The sequence below is a fragment of the Clupea harengus genome, chromosome 26, assembly GCF_900700415.2.
Source record: "Clupea harengus chromosome 26, Ch_v2.0.2, whole genome shotgun sequence".
NCBI lineage: Eukaryota > Metazoa > Chordata > Actinopteri > Clupeiformes > Clupeidae > Clupea > Clupea harengus.
Genome location: NC_045177.1, coordinates 4,518,315 through 4,538,755, shown reverse-complemented (window position 1 = coordinate 4,538,755; position 20,441 = coordinate 4,518,315). Strand labels below are relative to the sequence as shown.

The following is a 20,441-nucleotide window of genomic DNA, read 5'->3' as shown; positions in this document are numbered from 1 at the left end:
AGCAGACCGATTTGTCACTCCGCTGGATGTTTGGGTAATGTGCTAGTCGCTATGTCATAGTCCTGTCAGGAGGGGCTGACAAGAAGCAAAGTCGTAAAAACTGAACACGTGTTGCTTTCTTGTTTGACTGTGTTTTATTGATTAGGTTTGATTTAGTTGCAGAGTGTGGAGGGAGGACATGGTTTTCCCACTAACTATATTAGGCTGATCAGGTATCAGAAGTGATGAGGAGAAGAGATTTCAATGGAATTTATGAAAATGTCAGTTTGGTTTCGATAACCTCATGAAAACGATCACTTTTGGAACTCCTTTTTTTTTTTGTACTGAGACTCTGAATTGTTTCCATTACTGTTCCCTTTGCTCATCATGTCCTTAACCTCTCTCCATATTTATAAGCTGTGATGTAAATCCACATTTAGACATTGGGTCTTAAATTTACACTTCCAAAGGGGCTTCAGCCTGGTCCTGACAGGCCCACTGACGCAGCCTGAGTAGTGGCCGTGTTGGGCTCCAGATTGACACCTGATCAGTGAATACGACCTTGTTTACCCTGAAACCACTGGTTTGCCGCATCTGAATATTGTCTGGTGCCTCTGGACCCACCCGTGCCAGGTGCTTGGTGTATAATTTATCGGCCGTGTCAACTCTCGCCGGCAGGTGTCCGAGTAATGGGCGGAGGGGGTGGAAGGAGATGGGGGGAGGGTTAATGTATAACTTTACAACTCACCATTTGTAATTTTAGATACCCCCCCGCACCAATGTTAATGGACAGTCATGTTTGATATTCAGCACCAGGTGGCCCCCCCTTCCTCAAGCGGGGTCACATGACCATGTCTGGACCAGTCGCGGAGGTGTTGCAGGAGAAGCCTGCCGACATTTTGTCGACTTGTTGACAGTTGAGAACAGGTCACCTTTCCATCTGTGCCAAGACCTCTGTGGGTTGGAGCTACTGTGCGGCATGTTAAATAAATAAGTCCAGTCCAAACGATGAAAATACTATTCCCTAATCCAGGAGTGTCAGCACATCCCAAGGCCTCTCCACTCACATCTGATTTCCGTCATATTCCTTTTCAGGAATGTTTTTGTTTTTCATAAAGGTCAGACAGCCTGCTCACAGACATTGGGGAAAACTATGTAGACTGAAACAGCTGGAGAAAATAAAAAAGTGTCCTTGATGAAATAGCAAAGTTTGAACACAAAGGCGAATTTTATATGGATGTGTCTTCAGAGACTACATGTCCAAAGCTAAATGTATTAGCCTCAGAAAAAGCCTCAGATAATAATACCATGTCAACATTGCACAATGCTGATGAATGTCTTATGTACTAACCAATCAATATGCTAAACTTGTAACTTAAAACAGAACTGTTTTCCGATTGTGGCGATAATAAGCAAGAATAAATGAAGCTCTATATTAAAAGAAGTATACTGAATAACAAGTTTCACTGTATTGTCCACTGTCCATTTGAACAACTGCCACAACTCTCAATAATATTTGTCCAACTGAGAATTCTAGTACATAGTAAGAGGCCTTACCTGCACTGGTGTGGTCTAAACCGACTGAAAGACAGAAGGTTGATGACAATTTTAAGACAATTTATGCCTCAACACTGATTCGCTTCATCACGTTGTGTCATTCACAAGCATGTTCTTACTGAGGTGGCACAGCTGTTGAGATGTAGCAATGGGTTGGTTTTGAGATACTAAAGGGTTTTGGGGGACTATATGTTTTGAGTATGTTTTAGATGATCTTGTTTTGGGCTGTACATATACATCTTGGTTAGAACAGTCAACATTTGTAAAACAGGTCACGGAAGTGAAGTTTTGTTTGTTTTTTTCACTTTTATTTTTGTATTCCAGCAATTTTCATCTTATGAAACATTTTTTTTATTACAAAATAATTTTTGATGGCTGGGTTTTGTTATGTTTTCATATGTTTCTCATTGACAAGTGAAACTTGATGCACACCACACCACAAGTTAATTTAGGAGATCATTTCGGAGAAAAATATTCATTAATTCAAACCTCCCAGCTTTTCCAGGACTACAGGCTTAAGTCATCGACAGCAGTTTCGTAGTTATGTGCACTCCAAGCCCTCTGCACTGGAGCACCTGTTGATCCAGAGTAAAAATGACTACTAAGACAGAAAGACAGATCTCCCTCTGAAACCCAAAACTTGCATTTGTGCCCTTACGCAGCATGAGACACTGCCGGTAGCCGCCCGCGGCTTCCGCACCAGTACTGCGCCAAATCCTCCTGCCAACTGGGCTCTTCCCGTCTAGTCTGCCAAAATCCCTGCTCCTGGTATATATACTAACCAGATGTGTTGGAAACATCAAATGACTTTCATCTACTTGGGGCTGCAAAGTGTGGTAGCACATATATACTTCAAGAAAGTGGGGGAGGAAGGGGGGGAGGGAAGTCCATTTCAGAACAACACCTCCGCAGCTGGTTTTCCACATACATAATTTCTCCCGAGAGACACATCTTTAATTTGCACTGAGAGTCTGCTGTCAACGGGGAAGCCCAGTGTTGCATTATCTTGCCGACAAAGCCAAAACATGAAGTCTCCTCAGGAATGAATGAGTCCAACAGTTGGTGATTTATTGATTATCGTGGATATCCGGGACGTGTTTCGGAAGCAGCGTGGATTTGCTGGTATTAGAGCACCGTGGCCAAAGATCATGGGTAGAATCCTTTTATAACAAATGTCTTACACCTACGTACTTATGACTGACAAACAAGTGACAATTCCATTCAAGGAGTGTATTCAAATGTCACATATGAATATAACTTAAAGGTTATCACTTAAAGGTTATTTAACAATAGCATTAGTGTGCTCTGACGTTATTGAGTCCTTACTCCCTTTTTTTATCACTCCACGTGGGAGGGTGCAAACGTTTCGTACCTCGCTGTTAAAGCCCTCACAATGCAGTGTACTAGGCTCCATATGGCACTGTGAGTCACCTGACAACGACGACGTTTGGACCAGAGGGGGAGGTCTTGATGAGTCATGCGCTCCACGGAGACACCTTGCGTACCGCCAGACATGAACGAATGACTTGCATCTCTGCTCAACGACAAAAAGCCTCTGAAATCTGGGTCAACACCACCACCAGGGCAAACACCCTGATGAGTTTGGTGAGGTAACAGAACTGAACGTCAGAAGGCAAATTAACCTCTTTTCACTTTTGGCCCCCATCAGCTGTGCGGAAAATTCACTCTATCCCAGGTACTGAACTTCGGAGGATGCTTGTGTTGTTACAGTTGTGTTGGTAGGTTATGCAACTTCAGTGGCGCTTGGGTGCTATCTTTAAACGTCGAGAACTGCAGTGTGTTATATTAATGTCCACCCCTCAGTCATGTCAGACCTTAGCATGCACACGTTTTATTGTATTCTGTATGTAGGGTGACATACAATATAACATTTTAAAACATTTTCTATACAGTATCAACAGAATTTTTGAAGTTGAGATAACTATTCTACGATAATCTAGCAACATTGTGCTCCTCCTTATGAACTTTGACAAAAAGTCTGAATTTTAATATTTTGAGATTGAGTTCTAAAGAATAGCCTACTGTGGCTCAATGTGCCATGTCTCTCCTCCTGCTGACATTCAGAAAAGGGAAGATAGTGGAACACAGAACAGCTCCCGATGGGTCAGACAGCAGTCATTGCCTTAAATAGAACAGCGAATGGAACACTAAATGTGGAACACTAACCTCAGAGTGAAGGGATAGTGACAGTAAAGTAAGAAACAATACAATTTGCACACTTTGTTCAAAAAGAAAGGGCAGATTAAGTAAAGACTAAACGTCTACTCTCTACACCTGTTCACTGAAACAGTTTGCCCCCACATGACCTTATGTCCTTCTGCGTCTGTCCCCGGTGTTTTTATTTTGAAATCATTATCGTTAACATTTAAGCAGACAGTTGGCGTTGTGGTATCATTATCAGTCCATAAATATCTGCGAGTAATGATTGAGATGATTGATAAATCAGGAGTGGTATCTGTCTGGGGCCGGGGCGAACATACTCCCTTCCCCAGGGGTCTCTTATCATATCGCAGTCCGCACCGGAGGAGCTATTCCAGGCAGCCGCTATCACCTTCAGGCCATCGCTATCAAAGAAGAGTCACTCACAGCCGTGGTTGCCCAGGCATGTTAATTGCCTCCATCAGCCCAAATGGGAGAGAGAAGGGGAGAGGGGTGATGTGGGCGGGGTGGTGGGGGGGATTGGGGTTGGGTGACGCTAGACAGTGTGTGTCGCTTGGCAGAGCCGATTGGCGTGACCTCATCACAGACCACTTAAGAGTCTTCTGTCAATTAGCCTCCAGACTAATCAATAGGCCTCGAGGGAGGGAGGAGCTTTAGGCCAGCTGAAGTCTCACATTAAGTAATTGGCCTCAATAGGACCCTCTTGGCTAATCAGTTACAGCCTTGTCTGCCAAGATACTTCCTGTTATGTGTGTCTGTGTGAGTCTGTGTGTGTAGCTGGGGGATGATTCAGACCCAGCTGTCGTCATGCTGCTGTATGACAACACAGGGAATATTTACAATAAGAACACCTTCCTTTGGAAGGAGTTATCAAAAATAATATAGAGTGACAATTTGTCATTTCTTGTATATTTTGCAATGTGCTCAAATAGGGAGAAAAAAGGCCTATTCCTGGCAGGGGTATGTATTAATGCTGTGCTTTAGCTGTGAGGCACTCTACATTGGAATTTATGATGGTCCCACCTACTCATTTTATGTTTGACCTTAGCTTTTTATTCTTCCTGTATTATTATTTAAGGTTGCAGAAATGTCTGAAACTCATTTCATCCATAAAGTCTATTTTTTTCCCATTTGTGCACATGGAAATCCACTTTTGATATAAATTCCCAGACAGATTTTTAGGTGAGGGGAAATGACTACTGGCTTCAATTTAAATCCAAAGCCTGCAGAGTGCAAATATTTGCCAAATCTTAAAATCCAAGCAATAAAATGAGCAGGCTCTGCTGTGTTGTCCATACGTATCAAGGAGCAATAAGGTGGGACACTTCTGACTTTGTTCTCTAGGAGATCTGAGATGGTCATGGACCCTAATTCTTTTGAGTTTCTAATTCAAATTTATATACATACGCACAATGCATCAGTACAACTCCGAGAAATAATAATGCCACTGAAAAGGAAAAGTTTGCTCTCCGCTCTGCCATATATTTCTGTTAAAAAAAAACTTAAATTCCCCCAACAACAGAAACAGCAGTACATGTTGCGGCTACAGCAGAGTCTCTGCAACAGCCATCAGTTTCCTGTGCGGCTCCAGCTCTCCTCTCCCTTGACATTAATTGAGAACGGACATATCAAACCCGAGCTTAGCTCCCACTTTGATGAGGGAAGTTTGGCCCTCACAGCTTGGCCACTTTCCTTGCAGCTGTTTCGGAAGTGCCCGACCAGTCGTCGGGATTTTCTGTTCATTGGTCTATATGGCAACTTGACTGGCTTGTTGCCTCATTTGAGATCGGGAACATATGGGGAAGTAAGTGTCAATGTGAAATCCTGTTAAAAGACACAATGAAGCGCTTTGGCCAGGATCTTGTTCAGGGAGATTTTTTTTTGTTGTGCAAAATGTCTGCTCAAGCATTTTCCCATGCCCACTTCCCACATTTGTCTCACTTAACTTTGGGGTTTTGGACGAAAACTTAACTCCTTCAGCTTGACTTGACATTGACAATCCAGACACATACTTACTAGATCTTGAAGGGTGCAGCCCTGCACCAAGAGGCCAGTCTGAAACAGCTGGAGCGGCAGGAGGGTGCGAACAGATGTACGGGGGCCTAATCACATCGTCTACACAACCTGGACAAGAAAAGCTACCACTCTGGACTCTCACCAGTTTGGGCAAAGTGATGTTGTTCAAAACTCTCAGAGCAAAATAGGCCCTTGAGAAAAACAGGATGTTGTAGGTAAGCCCCCTATTACTGTGTGAGAACACACCATATAAAGGGTGGTCAGATTCCATGAAGAATAGCTCAGTGTGCTCACTCATTTGCGCACCATAACCTAAAAATCGATTGTATAGATTCCATAGCCCCCCCATCTCTTTAGCTCAAAAAGCACAAACAGCTACAACAATGTGAACCATTGCGACTTTAAATTAGCTTGAATTTGAACTCTGAGAGTTCTACTTTTCTCTTTATAAAAATATCCAAATATCGAATGCAATATAGCCATTTCTCAAAAGGCTATCACTTGCAATCACTAGCAATAGCATCTTTGACTCCGGGTGGTGGGGGGTTTGGATAACATAGTGCTGCAGTTACCTCACTCTCCCGACACATAGTTTTCCATGTGTGGACTGAGCCGAAGGAAGGACAGCAGGTGGATGGGAAGCGGCCTCTGATTGGCTGAGAGGCCTGCGTTGCTGGGCTGTGCTGGGACCGGATTGGCTGAGGAGGGACAGTGGCGGCGGGCAGTGACAGGGTGTGAGTGGCATTCACAGGCTGACGGTGCTGACAGATGGTAAAATGCTTTGCTTGCGCTGGACAGAGACTGTATGCGGGGGGTGGGGGATGGCACGATAGTGTCACACACATGCACACACACACACAACACACACACGTTTATGAACACATATTGCATATATTCACACACATTTACAAAAACACACCCCTGCTCCCAGAATTTAATTCCAGGAGAAGGAAATTCTAAAATATGCTACACTGGTTGAAGCAAACATTTCTGTAGTTGTTCTGGTAGCTTCCCTGAGTGACATCTTCATGTATTTCATGTTTTATTTTTTGCAGTTTGCAAATGGTCACGCTCATTTTATCATTTTATCACACAGGGCTTGGCCCCCTGTACACTGTGTACAAAGTGGAAAAAACCTCAGATTAAATCATGATAGCTTGGCCCTCACTGACAGGAAAGTCTGTTCGCTTTTAACATTTGACATTTCTCGAATATCCATTGGATTGGATTCTTGTCATTTTTAAATATAATTTTTTTTGCCACTGCCCCTAATCCTTCCTTGACTGGCCTGCCCACGCAGCTCCTCTTCCTGAGTATGGGGGGGGAGTGGGCTCCCGTGTCTCTTGTGCGTGAGCCAAAATCTCGTCTCCCCCCCTCACCTGGCCCCTGCCCTCACTTTCAGTTTGACACATACTGTCAGCAGGTTTCAGGTAATTGTGTTGCTTTTCTTAGGCCTTGTCAGCACGGCATGCATCAACAAAACCACATTTCCGCACTCATTGGCGAGGTGTGGATGAGACGCTAATGAACTCGGCCCGTGTTCAGTTTTCACGTGGATGCACGGTGACGGCGCTGGTGCATAGCATTGGAGGGCAGGGCAGGGCAGGGCAAGGCGCACAGACCCTCCGCGATCTGTGTTTCATTGGCAGTCCTGGGACACTCCTCAGTGCTTAGACTGCTGATCACCATGTTGATCTGTCTGACCGTGTGCATGTGTCTTGAAGGCAGTGAAATTTTATGCACGTGTTTGTTTGGGTAGTTGAGGCAGCAGCAAACGTCTCCATGTTGGAAGTGGGACACTAAATGTGTGTGTGTGTGTGTGTGTGTGTGTATCCGCCAATATGTGTGTGTGTGTGTTTGTGTTTACACAAATGCGTAGCTGTGCAGGATAAGCAGTGTCATAACGCTTTCTGTCACCTCACCACACACGTCCTCTGCCTTCATATCACTTAATAAAACCCCCACAAACAAACGGCCGTCATAAATTTGTGCCTTTTAAAACCGTCTCGCGGGGGGCATTCTTGAGCCTCTGCCATAGGGTTGGATTCACACCCCACTCCCCCATCCCAAGGGACCCAGGCACTGGTATTGATGGGGCGTTAGGGGCCAAACTGTGGCTTAGGTCAGACGTAAGGGCCCCATAAATCAGCTGGTCCCACAGCTGTGAGGCAACCCAGAAGAAGCACCAGGCAGATGAGCTCCTGATATCACCCAGATGACACTGGAGGCTTTAGTGCAACGTGTCAGATTTGCTGAAAAGTTGAAATAGGCTGACGGAGTGAATGTGAGCATGCGGGGGGTGGTACCCCTGTGTTTGCGTGCGTACCTGTTCACAATGTGCTGTTTTAGCTGTAGTACTGTATTATGCCAACTAAAAGTTCAAGTGCAGGTCTTAAAGGTAAAATGTATTGTTTTGGTTGTTTGCACGTAATTATGCTACAATAGACTACAATATTGATGAATTATGTAATTGAACATGCAATGTAATTCAGAAGACAAAAAAACCCAGCTTTTTTGTAGTTACTGAATACATTCTATACTTTTATTTTACTACATATACTACTTCTACTATTATATTGTACTATTTACATATTGTACCAAGGATATTGCTAGGTGTTCACCATGGATTGGGATGAGACAAGCTTTAGTGTTCTGATGCCTCCCAATGGCTTGATTACTTCTCCTACACCTACACTATACCTCATGACGTAGAAAGGTAGCTCCATCTTGTGGATTGTTGGCGGACATAATTCCAGGCATTAGAAAAAAACAACATTATTGGTAATGAGAGACTTTCAATAAATGTTTATGTGATAAAGGTTGGTTCCTGTAAGTTCTGTGATAAAAGGTCTACTCTGTTAGAAAAATAGTTTCAGACAAAAGCTTGGAACTAACTTCATTAATAGCATGAGGGCTATTTCATATCGCCTCTGAAGCCACCTGCCTGCATTCATAAACACCTTTTGCTTGCTGCTTGTTTGCTGTTCTTTGCTCTTAGTGCGCTGTTAGATTATACGATAGATTAATCCTAGCCATTTCCTCCAAGCAGTATACGCTCAGCAGGACACCAGGGATAGGCTAGTGTTCCTTACATAGTCCTTGCGAACAAGCCGGGACCTCTGCCCTTGTGGGGGGCTGTACTCCTCACCCGCAGAGGGCTCCGGTCATGCATGTGCCTAAAAATGGGTCTGAGACTCTGAAATGCTGGTTGTTCTCTGGGCTCAGCTGCATGCCAACAGATGGGACGACTGTAAATCTGCCACCATGGCACCTCGCTGGGAATCAGATGCTCGTGCTCTTAGGTAAAAGAGGGTCGGTTTATGAGCACCGAGGAAAAAGACTGCCTGTTGCACCAGAGTGTGTGACGTTGCAACTGTCAGAGCGCCGGCTATTTTGTGAGTTATTACCAAGCAAATGCAGCACAAATGTGACAAATGGGGTTTTCAGTTGGTCAGTGTTAACCTGCGTTAACAGCAGTGGTTATCGCCACATAACAAAAGAAACAGCAAATTCAGCACAGCGTGTGTACAACTATTTTTCAACAAAATTGAGTTGACTCATGTGGTGAGGAAATTAACCATTTTGATTGTGGGGACCACTGGTGTTTTACTGACTGCGAAATGTCGCCATCTAGCGAGGAAATAATGAATTGCCACACAATGCAGCGGCTCCATGACGCGGAGGGAGCGAAAGGAAGACTTCCTCATTAAACGTTCTCAGGACTGCTAAGAAAGAAAAAAAGACAACAACAAGGGGTCATATAAAAGCAACAGCTCATGTAAATTAACCATATAATACAAATAGAAATGACAGTAAATAAAATGTTGGGCATTACAAACATGTGCCTGTGAATCTATGAACATTACAAACCAAGAATCAACTTTCTTATCAGGGGATAACCCCCCCCCCACACACACACACACCAAAAAAACGACAACAAACAAACAAACAAAAACATAAAAACAGCGGAGGCAAAGGAGTCGAGAGATTCTGTAACCATGGGTGACTAGATTATGTTACCATGTGTGACTAGATTCAGCTTATTTTTATTTTCTTGCACGAAGACTCACTGTGAAACAAAATGCAAGCGTAGTTTGTTTATTTCTTGACTATTTGTTAAGCACAATGTATTATCAACCGAATACCTGAGAAACTGAAATGAGGCCTCCACGGCACACTAGTATGCTGCTATGGTAAGCGAAAGCTTTAGGAATGCGCTAGCAGCATGATCGTACGTCTCCAGTTGCTCAGCTGCCCTCACCTTCACTCTTAGAAATGGCTGTTCATTTACGTCAAAAAGTCAACAGTATAATCCTGTTGTCGTTAAATGCAGCATCCTACAGTTATTTGACATTGGTGAAATTACTTACACAACAGTATTTTACACTACTGATTGCCTGGAGGAAAAAAAACAGTAGACCTACACTTTACCTTTTGGGAACACCAAAAAGACAGAATATACTGCGATAAGATCCTGTTTTAAAGTGCAGATTTGACATTATTATTTTTCAGTCGATCATTCATGTTGTTTTTTAATGCGGAACTCAAATTTGTATGTTCTGTAAGTAATTACGTTCCAACTGTTATGGTGTCGTGTGCTATAGATATTTTAGGTCTTTAGTGTATTTTATATATCGTTACCTACATTGAATATTGTGCTGTGTAAATGGATTTGAACGAAACGCAGTTGTAAGTGCAGGCATGTCGTGAGAAGAGTAAAGCCTGGTATCCTACTTTAAGATGAGGTTAAATATCTGTCTTGCCAGGTCTGGCACTGATAGACCTACTCTAGCTAATACATCAACTAAAGCATTGGCTGTCCCACGCAGATGACCCATCCAAAATGGTTCATTTGATCCAGCTGGATGCATTTTTGGGTTAGACTGGTCAGTTTCAAATGATCTGTATAGGCTGTTTGTGTTTTACTGTAAACGTAGAGAATGGCAGCTGTATTCTATATTAATAGTATCAAACAGTAAACTTCAGCAATGGTACACTGCCCGTTTTACTGTAACCTGCTGGCAAATCTTTACCGTTTTACCAGGATTTTTAAAAAAGACTGTTCGGACTGGCCGGTCACGAATACATGCTGCACAGTCTCCCCTCTGAACGATGCAGCTTATTTTTATATATTATCACGCAGAAATTGCCAATTAACATGGGCTATGATTCCTCCTGGTGAGTATACAAAACAACACGTGTTTTGAATTTAATTTTCATATATATTTCTACTGAATCACGGTAATCACAATTATACGTGCAAAAACACGGGCAAATCAATAATTTAGTACAGACTATAGGCAACATTGTTTGAAATTGTGCACCACCACCCTTTAATGCGACTTGTTATTAAAGCAATATGATGTCAGTTAATTTAACAATTGACAGTGTGCTTGCTAAATTAAAAATGTGAAATCCAAGCCATCATATTTGTATCAGTTTGGCCAGACGTCGGACAGGAACATGTTAGACTGAAGCGCTCAGGCAGGTGGGAGTCCCCGGATGACACGGTGTCACTGTCAGAAACATCACATTTACCATTTGTCATCTATAGCTCATCCTGTGTGTTCACCTTTTGTACAAAGAACAAGCAGCCGTCTCTCTGTCAGTGGTAACCACTTAAAGTCAAGTTTGTTTTGTCCATGTCATTCTTGAGGCAGAAGTCAAGGTCACGGTAAGGCTGGTAGATGTATCCCAGTGTTATTCTTGGAAATTCATGTTACCACCATTCAAGAGATACAGTGTAGGCTAATATTGAGAGCGCGGTATTTCTCAAATATGCCATGTGTAGCCGTTGTCAAACCAGTAATGACGTGTTTCAGAGGCCTGATAATAAATGGTTCCCATTTCTGTGCATTAGACCACACATAGTTTTTATTTTTATGTGTGCAGTATTTGCAGTTATATTTTCTGGTGCTGAAAAGTCCGATTAAATGTGTAAAATATATGGAACAAAAACCACTATGCATAGAATCACGGTCTAGAAGCAATTTGTTTGTTTATTTGTTTGTTTATGTGTGTGTGCTCATTTGTTTGTTCAATTTACAACGAAAAAATACATACTGTACCTTCAACAGCAGTTAATTGTTTTGAATGGAATGTGGCTACAAATCTGGATAGTATAGCACAGCTGCCTTAAAATGGCACGAACGTGAAAACAGGCATCTAGGCACGAAGCCCACAGAAAAGATGCTTGTTTTATGAAACGCTGCCACTCGTTCACCCGCTCCTGCTGGCGGTAACCACTTGTGACATTTCATCAAGCCGCGCTCCTGCCTCAGCCACTCTCACACTGAACGGTAACGCTCAGCACACACATGTACAGTACATTCACACGATAGCGGGAGCACTGAGGGTCTCCCTTAAAGCAGTGTGCCTTGTCGTTGCGGGCAGGGGTCACAGACACACACAACTATTGAGACAGTGGTGGGATCCCTGAGGTCGACGCTCATTTGCAAGAGCAGGTCGGTGTTGTTTTTCTTTTATCACAGCTGCACGGGAGATGGGTTTAGGTTGGTTGTTTTAACAGGCTAGATGAATGCCCTAAGCAAGCTTGCCTGCCTTTGAGACTGCCATGGACCACAACGCGTCTCCTTTTGCGCATGTTTGAACCAACACCGTCTGTCGTCGCCAAGGTCCAGTTTGTTATTTCCTATCATTAAGGCTGTGGAACTGGCAATTACCGCCTGTGGGTGGGGGAAGAAATGTCTTTGACCTCCCTCTAAGGAAGATCAATAGAGACAGTGGAGAGGGTCAAGAGATAGTTGTTTCCTAATAGATTATTAATTTTAGTTCTGCCTCAGACCTGTGATACTCTGTATAGATTTAATTTGTTGTATCAAATCATTTAAAACTTTAAAGGCCGTCACGGCGAATTGTAAAAATACTGTGTGTGTCTGTCTGTGTATGTGTACACGAGCGTACTAATGTTTAATACAGATATAGCATATATGCTCTATTAAGGATAACACAGATTTTAAGTCTACGAATTTGAGCAGATGTGTATTCCCATTAGAACTTTTTTAACAGTTTGGAATCGCCATAGCTAAAGCGCTGAACCGCAACAGCACATTTTTAAGTGCTTGGTTCCTCACGGGCAAATCTTGCCAAATCCCCGTGAGCACCCTAGTGGTGCGGTAGCCGATGTTCTGCTGGAACAGTTCGTCCAGCACGCGTTACAGCAATCGACCCTGTGCCCATTTGTAATTTAGTCAACACTCATCCTCTGAGTGAAACACACACAGAACAAATGGAGGGATTTTCAGGCGTACATTTTGTCATGCAGATATGGCACGACCAGAATGCCGATGATGTGGCAGACAAATTGCTTTTTCCCGGCGAAAGCAAACATGGATATTATGAACGGTCTCTCGTGTTTAGGAAGGGTGCCGTTGATGGATGAAGCCGAACGCCTGTGGCGCAGGCCAGGCTGGCTTATTTTACGGTCTCATAAGCAAATCGTTTATAATTTAAAATGCACAATTTTAAACCATTTAACATTTTCAGTAACCGGATAGTTTGCTTCTTATTTGTCGCTGTCGTTCTATTAGAATATTTAATTTATTACCTGTTTGTTTGATTGCTGAAGTAATAATTGACTATTAGCCTATTACATTGTGTTATCCATATTGAAACCATTTATAAATACATATTTATTGTTTTTGAACGCTTCTTTCCATGTCAATTCAAAATAAAAACGTCACATTACATGGTGTATTTAACTGATGTGCAACTGCCTATTGTATTTCAATACATAACCATATTCTATAAATAATATTTTAGTTAACTGGCAAGGACGGTTGGCTCTTCCAACTTTTAAATTAGAAATCTAGGCTACCGTCTGGTTTACTATTTGCAGAGCAATCCCGCCCTATCACCATATCCGCTGTTCCACCACAAGTCAACATAGTTCCATAAATGAAGAGGGGCATAAAACATTGTTACACAAGAGCATGCCAGTTAGTACTTTAAATGGACGCAATTTAATTCACTACAACATTTTGAAGTATATGCCATCAGACACACCGTGTCTATGATGTGCAGGGAATAGGTCACATTTGAAGTTGCAATCAGTAAGTTCTTACACTTGCCAGTATTTTTTTGTAGTGTATCTTAACACCAACAACTTGCATTTCTTTCAATCTAAGTAATATTTTTCAGGAGACCCATGTGGTTTTGTGGACTGTGTTACTGAGTCTAGCATATAGAATATCAGTGGAGGCGAAATATTGATTCAAATGAGTATGGTGGTTGTCCACAATCAATTTCTTAATTTTATTGTTCACAATTAGCCCTGTGCTTACTTATCTGATCACTGATTTGTGGTCTTGATTTTTCCAGAAAATGTAATCCCAATTTCCTTAATACACCGAACAATCTTAATATAATGAAGTCCTTACTCAATAATAATGTTTAAAATATAACCACGACCCCCTGGTAATTCCAACAAAAAACTATGTATTTAGGTCTATCACAGTGTGCCGCAAGCCAGTTCCAAAACTTGTCAAGGCAACCAAGTTGCGTCAACACCAAATGTACCAATCATACTCCAGCCCATCTCACCTGGTCTACATGAGCTAAGATAAATCATGCTGATAGTGAAATTCAACAAATCTTTGAAATTCAGAAAATGCTGTTTCTTTCAATCGAGTCTATTCTATTGTATGTACTTTTCTCATACTTCATACTTTTAAATGAAATACATCCATGTGGATTTCAACTGACTGGAAGGACTGTAAAATATGTAATGTACAATAGCAGTACATCTAGCTGTTCCCTAAACACACAAAGAACACAGTTACACTAACACATTTCAACGTATATATCACTGGATGGAAATCAGCTGGTACATCAGTAGAAATCACACACGTACGTCATAATGCTGAAAGAGGCAGTAGCCATCGGGCATTTATTACTGTCTCTCAAGGCCTCTCTTGATCTTTACTACTGTAACTTTGATCGTATACATTTACAGTTGCTTACCAATGAGAACTACAGTTGGCACGGCCAGAGCAACAGAGTGACGGGTATCACCGAATAGATCTATAGTATCTATACATAGGTTTTTATTTACAAGATTTTACAAGATACACACAAGACATGGTATATGAGATCACATGTTTCTATTCCAGTTGACTTACCAATCTGAATGTAATTACGGACATATAATGACCCCTGTCGAAGGTCATCACAACACGTTTCATTTGACTCCCACTGACCTGATGGAGGGATCGAGTATTGGGATCTCAAACAGACATTCAGGGTTTGACAGCGAGTCCCCCGGCCAACTGTCCAGTTTGGCCCACAGCCACACATCTCCGAGCTGTATAATCATGACCAACACATTAAAGGTCCCTACATTGGTATTATTGAATTAATTTGTTTGCGCCTGAAATGAAGATTAATCTGAACACATCACAAGATTCTTGGCAAGGACTGGACCAGTTGTCCTGGCTGCCATCTTAGACTATACTGGGACATCAGACGGCGCTATATTTTTGGGTATGAGTCATTATACTGCTGTTGTGCAAACGTCACCGCCACGGGCATGATCACTCTGACGAGACAACACAATGCCGGGGCCTGTCAAGTAGCCAAACTGTCTCTTGGAGAGGATGTTGTGTTCATATCTATATTTAATTCAAATACGACATTTGCCAACATTTCAATTAAGATCTAAAACTGCCAGAGTGTTAAGCTAATAACCCGGTTATGACTCCCCTGCTTTGTAGACCTTGGTATAATGTGGCTCATTAGGCAGAGTTAATTGTCAGTTGATGAGACTGAGAGAGTCCACTCAACATGTCACACATATGGATGTCACAAGCAAAAGGCTTGGTTAAGGCCAGGAGGGGATGGTGGCTGACATTGCAGGGACACGGCAGTTGGGTTTGTTTTTTCTTGAAAGCCATCAAGTTTGAATTAACTATCAGGGGAACCATCGGGGTCAGTTCAGCCAAGCCACAGTGTAAAATAATAGCAGGTAAATCATTATGGATGAACTGCATTCATAACCTTGGGAATTTCACACCCCCAATTAGTCATGTCTCTGGCAGAACACTGTGGGCAGACACTGCACAAAATACTGCTTTTTGGAGAAACTACCCATTAATATTAATGAAATATAATGTATAAAATATACTGAAATAGTTTTTTAATATTCAAAACCCACAATATCTCATAGTTGTGCCAAGACAGGAAGCACTAGGACTGAGGTTCCTCACCATTTGGACATTTCTTTTACATTTAAAAGTTACATTTTAACATTCTGATATAGTCTCCTCAACCCTGGAAGTTGGTTGTCAATTTCATTACCACTAGAGACATTTTTCGACATATTGGTTCCACATCTGAGCTTAGCTGTTTTTGATGTTTGAAAGAGTCGATTGTGAAGAGGGAAGACCGCATCATTTGTTCGTCAGATACTTATGCCTGGAGTAAATGCATCTTGAACTACATGATCAAAAATAGTCCTCATCACCACCATTTAATGGTGCAATAAGACAGTGCTTGTTGTGCTTTGCTTTGTGTGGTTAACATAGGGCCCTATCTTCACGTAGATTGTTCTAAAACGACAGAATGTATATTCTAGTCTGTTTTTTTCTGGCCAAGGAGATGCCTGGCTTATTGCAACATGAGCCGAACTGCAATATTCAATGTCTTGATGAGTGGGTTAAGATTAATTGTTGACTATTGGTCAGTATTTTAACTGTCAAACAGTCTCCGATTACTGTACAGTTGGAATCTTTTGAGATTATGTGGCAACTGCTTAAATTGTAAAATACAATCACTCGATTATTCATGCATTTCCATGACAGCCATCACATAGGAACTTCCATGCACACATGCACATGTTCTGGGCCGAGAGTCATTCCACGGAGCATGTGTGGCATTATATTTCGTGCTCAGTAATATAATCTTTCCTAAATCACAGAGAAAACTAATTTGTCAGCTGCATGAATCTCTATTCCTATCTCCACCCCATGTCCTGGTTGAACCAAGTAGACGGGCAGCAAGCAAGTATGAATGTCAAGGGTTTCATTTTGCAGAAGAGAACCACACAGGCAAAAAGCTTTTATTATTATCGAAACTACATGGCAAATGTAACCATTTTTTTTTGCCGTCTTTCATTGACATAAAAATGTGTCGAGCCAAATGAGAAAAAAATATTTTAGGCTCTGTGCTAAGTCCATCAGTTTAGCACTCAAATTGTGACTGAATTGTAGCTGGTATTGTTTCATTTCTGATCAGGAAATGGTCTCATAAGTCCATAGGACAACTTAGGAAATGGTCTCATAAGTCCATAGGACAACTCAGGAAATGGTCTCATAAGTCCATAGGACAACTTTGGAAGCCTGTGAGCCACAGATCTAGAGGTGATAATCCTCTGAAAGATTCAGTTGCACAAATTCAAATTTGAAAAGAACCCCAAAGATCATAGGATACCCAGGAGCATTTTATATTACGTTTCACACTCCCCGTTCGATGTAGGATGTATTGTTTCCAGTTCTAATCAGATGACCATACTGGGTCTCATTTTTTTTTGCATTTGGGAAAACATGGACGGCCTCTTTGGACACCAACCCAACATTCGTCTGGGCCCCTGCCATGTCCAATCTCTCCTGGCTCTCCGCCTCCCTGAGCTTGGGCGCAGACACGGGTCATATCAGGGAGCCAGGCATGCTTTGATTGATAGTGAGCACTACTAAATTTAGAGTGCATGAGAGCACATTTACCGGAATAACAGAACAGTCTAGGCAAGCAGTATCCAGTACCTGTGATAGTCCTGACGTTGATGGCAAATAAACGTTCTGTGCCTAAACTGCCATCATTTGGGGGTCAGCGTCCATATTGCGCTTATAAGGAAATAGACAGACATGGCTTTAGGAACCTCTCCAAAGGGTTAAGAACAGGGAGTGATGAGTATTTAGTTAAGAGCTGCCTGCAGCACAGGGGCAAAGCTTGTGGGTGCTGAAGCCCCATCTCACAGATGTTTTTCGGCAGTGTGTGGTATCATTAGTCAAACTGTAAGGTGAGGATCACACCGGAAATAATGAAGCAGCTACCACTACAAAACCATAGCAAACAATAAAAAAATCTATCCCTTCTGCTGCTGCTACCACTTTGAAGTGTGATCCCTGCCTGAACATTTTGTTACCTTGAAGAAGGCATACATCTGGGTTGATTGTATATTTTATTGGGATTTGGTTTGTCTGGACTACCACATTGCTGGAATCTAATGTTATCCTACGCATCACAATAACAAAGGGGGGAAATTAGTCCAGTTAGAAGTTTGCGATAGCATAAAAAAAAATACAGGTTACGTGTAGTGAAATAACAAAGTTCTGTTACCCTCCTCTATTGGATTGCTGGTTATATTGGTGGGAAGATTAGGACATGGGAAAAATAGAAAGAGAATAATATCACAAGCCATAGCCTAGTATTAATGCATATCAAGGCTGAATCAAATAGGTACAACCCACCTAAACACTGTACCCGACCACTCCTACAGGATTATTAAGCTGAATAAGATGGATTATACAATGGATATAACTTGAGAGTGAATAAAGAGTGAGAGAGATAAGAGTGAGTGATAATTAAACATTTCAGAGGGATGTGTAAGCCTAGGTAAGTTGGTTTAGAAGAAAAGTGAAAAGTGAAATGTTTTGAAATATATCTTTTATCCCTCTCTCATCTACAGTGCAAATGTGTTGGATAACCTTGACAAGAAGAACCTGCCTCTGGGTGCCCATCTGAGTGGGGCGGCTCAGAACCCTTTTCTCCTGACCCCCGCCAGCCTGCAGCTTGCCCAGCTCCAAGCCCAGCTCACGCTACAGCGACTTAAACTAGCCCAGAGTGCTGTGGGAGGGCACCCTGCGGCCACGGCTGCCTCTGTCCTCAATCAGGTCCTCTCTAATGTCACCATGTCCCAGTCGTTGTTCAACCCCCTCCGGGGGTCAGCCACTATGGTGAGCGGATCACAGGGAGGTCATGGAGGTCATGCTGGGTTCCCGCCCCCTTCGCTGCCTTTCCCTCCTCCAAATTCAGCTTTGGGGACACTGGTAGGGGGAGGGTTCCCCCAGAAACCAGGAGGAATTAGGCACAACCACCCCCCACCAAATACCAGTCAGGCACCTGGTCTTCAGAATTATGGGAAGAAAGGGTCGACATTTCCCTCAGACATTGACCATCAACCCCAGTATGGCTACCTGGGAGGGGCGTCTGTGGCGCCCAACAAGGGGAATGAGGGGAAATATAATGCCCAGGCCAAGAGCAACCAGGGAACCTACCAGAGGGATTACTTTGTTCCAGATTCTCAGGGTCAAGTGTCTGGTTTTGGGTGTGGAGTAGGTGGAGGTGGAACCAGTGGTCAGACCCTTGAGGCTTATCCAGGTTCAGCTCAAAAGGAGCCCTGGAAACATCCAGGGGGGTTTTCCCATGGTGGGAAGTTGGATGTACCCCCAGGAGGTGCCGGTGGTGGGGGAGGTGGGGGTAACACCTGGGTACCTGCTGGGCAACAGTTTTGTCCCAGAGTGGAGCTTTACAACCCAGAGGAGCCGACTACTGACCCGAAGTTCAGCCCGGGCGGTCCAGGGTTCGGTGCTGGTGGTGCACAGGGATTTGTGGGATACTCACAGCAGCTGCAAGGAGGGGAGGATATGAGCAGACTGGTCAGGAGCCCCACCCCACTACAACCCCACCAGTTCAATGACTTTCATGCCGTTACACCAACACAGCTGCCACACCAATGCACCATCTGTGAGAAGACAGTCTACAACCTAAAGGTAGGTCATGCTAAAGGAATGCTGAGGGGCAGATGGGGCAGCTCTGCACAGTTAGGACTTTGAACTTGAGAACGGTTTTGAACTTGTTAAAAGGAACTCCTAAAACCGACGTCATAAGAGTGCTACTACTGATTATGAAAACACCTATGGCATTTTCCATTTCCTACAATATGGTCCTTAAATCTATAATCCTTTGGTCCCTGCAGAGGAAGAATTCTAAGGTTGAGGTGAAACTTATCTGACTCCCACAAAAGTTCCAAGCATACATTTATACTATACATAACATAACAAATGCAGGGTCCTTCTCTCAGGAGGGCGTCTAAATAGTGCAGCTGTAAGTGTGATGTTTTCACACTTTTGACCAGAAGGCTTTAGTGGTCTGCTTTTAGCTAGAGTGGCACTTAGCCCCCCGAGCTTGGCCAGGGTTTTTGTTAGAGAGTGACAGAGGCGGGAACAGAGATAGCCAGACCACCATGCTTTGTGTTTGAGGGTCTAACTGTTCTGGAGGAGTAAATATGTGAGTGTGTATGTACTCGACAGGACTGGGACCAGCACGTGAAAGGAAAGCTCCATCTGCAGAACCTCGCTCTCTACACGGAAGGGTGAGTTATATGGAAATAATCAATTAGGGCGGCACCTTACGAGTTCAACCAACAAAGAGAAGCGGAGGTTGGTGATAGATTGACAATCACCTTGCATGGTGAATCATTAGACGTTTTTTTTTTTAATTAAAAACTCAAAGTTTTCTCCCATTTCGAACAAATCTTTTTAATGTATTGTGTTTAACCTAATACCAATAGTCTCAAGTGAAACTCACTAGTTTTGATTTGATAAATATTCACTTATGAAAACGGCTGGGGCATTTTATTACACGCTTATACTCCCCATAGCCAGCCTTAATGGGCTGAATTTGAGCTCTGTCAC

General features: G+C 42.8%; 1 protein-coding gene across 1 annotated transcript in view; it reads left to right on the top strand.

Moving 5' to 3' along the window:
• Nucleotides 1-20,441, top strand: part of rbm20 (RNA binding motif protein 20) — a 44,090-nt gene that overhangs the window by 9,899 nt on the left and 13,750 nt on the right. Inside the window, exons 2-3 of the mRNA XM_031563860.2 lie at nt 18,434-19,517; nt 20,058-20,119. Coding sequence (XP_031419720.1) covers nt 18,434-19,517; nt 20,058-20,119 — 1,146 coding nt within the window. The remainder of the gene's footprint in view (nt 1-18,433; nt 19,518-20,057; nt 20,120-20,441) is intronic.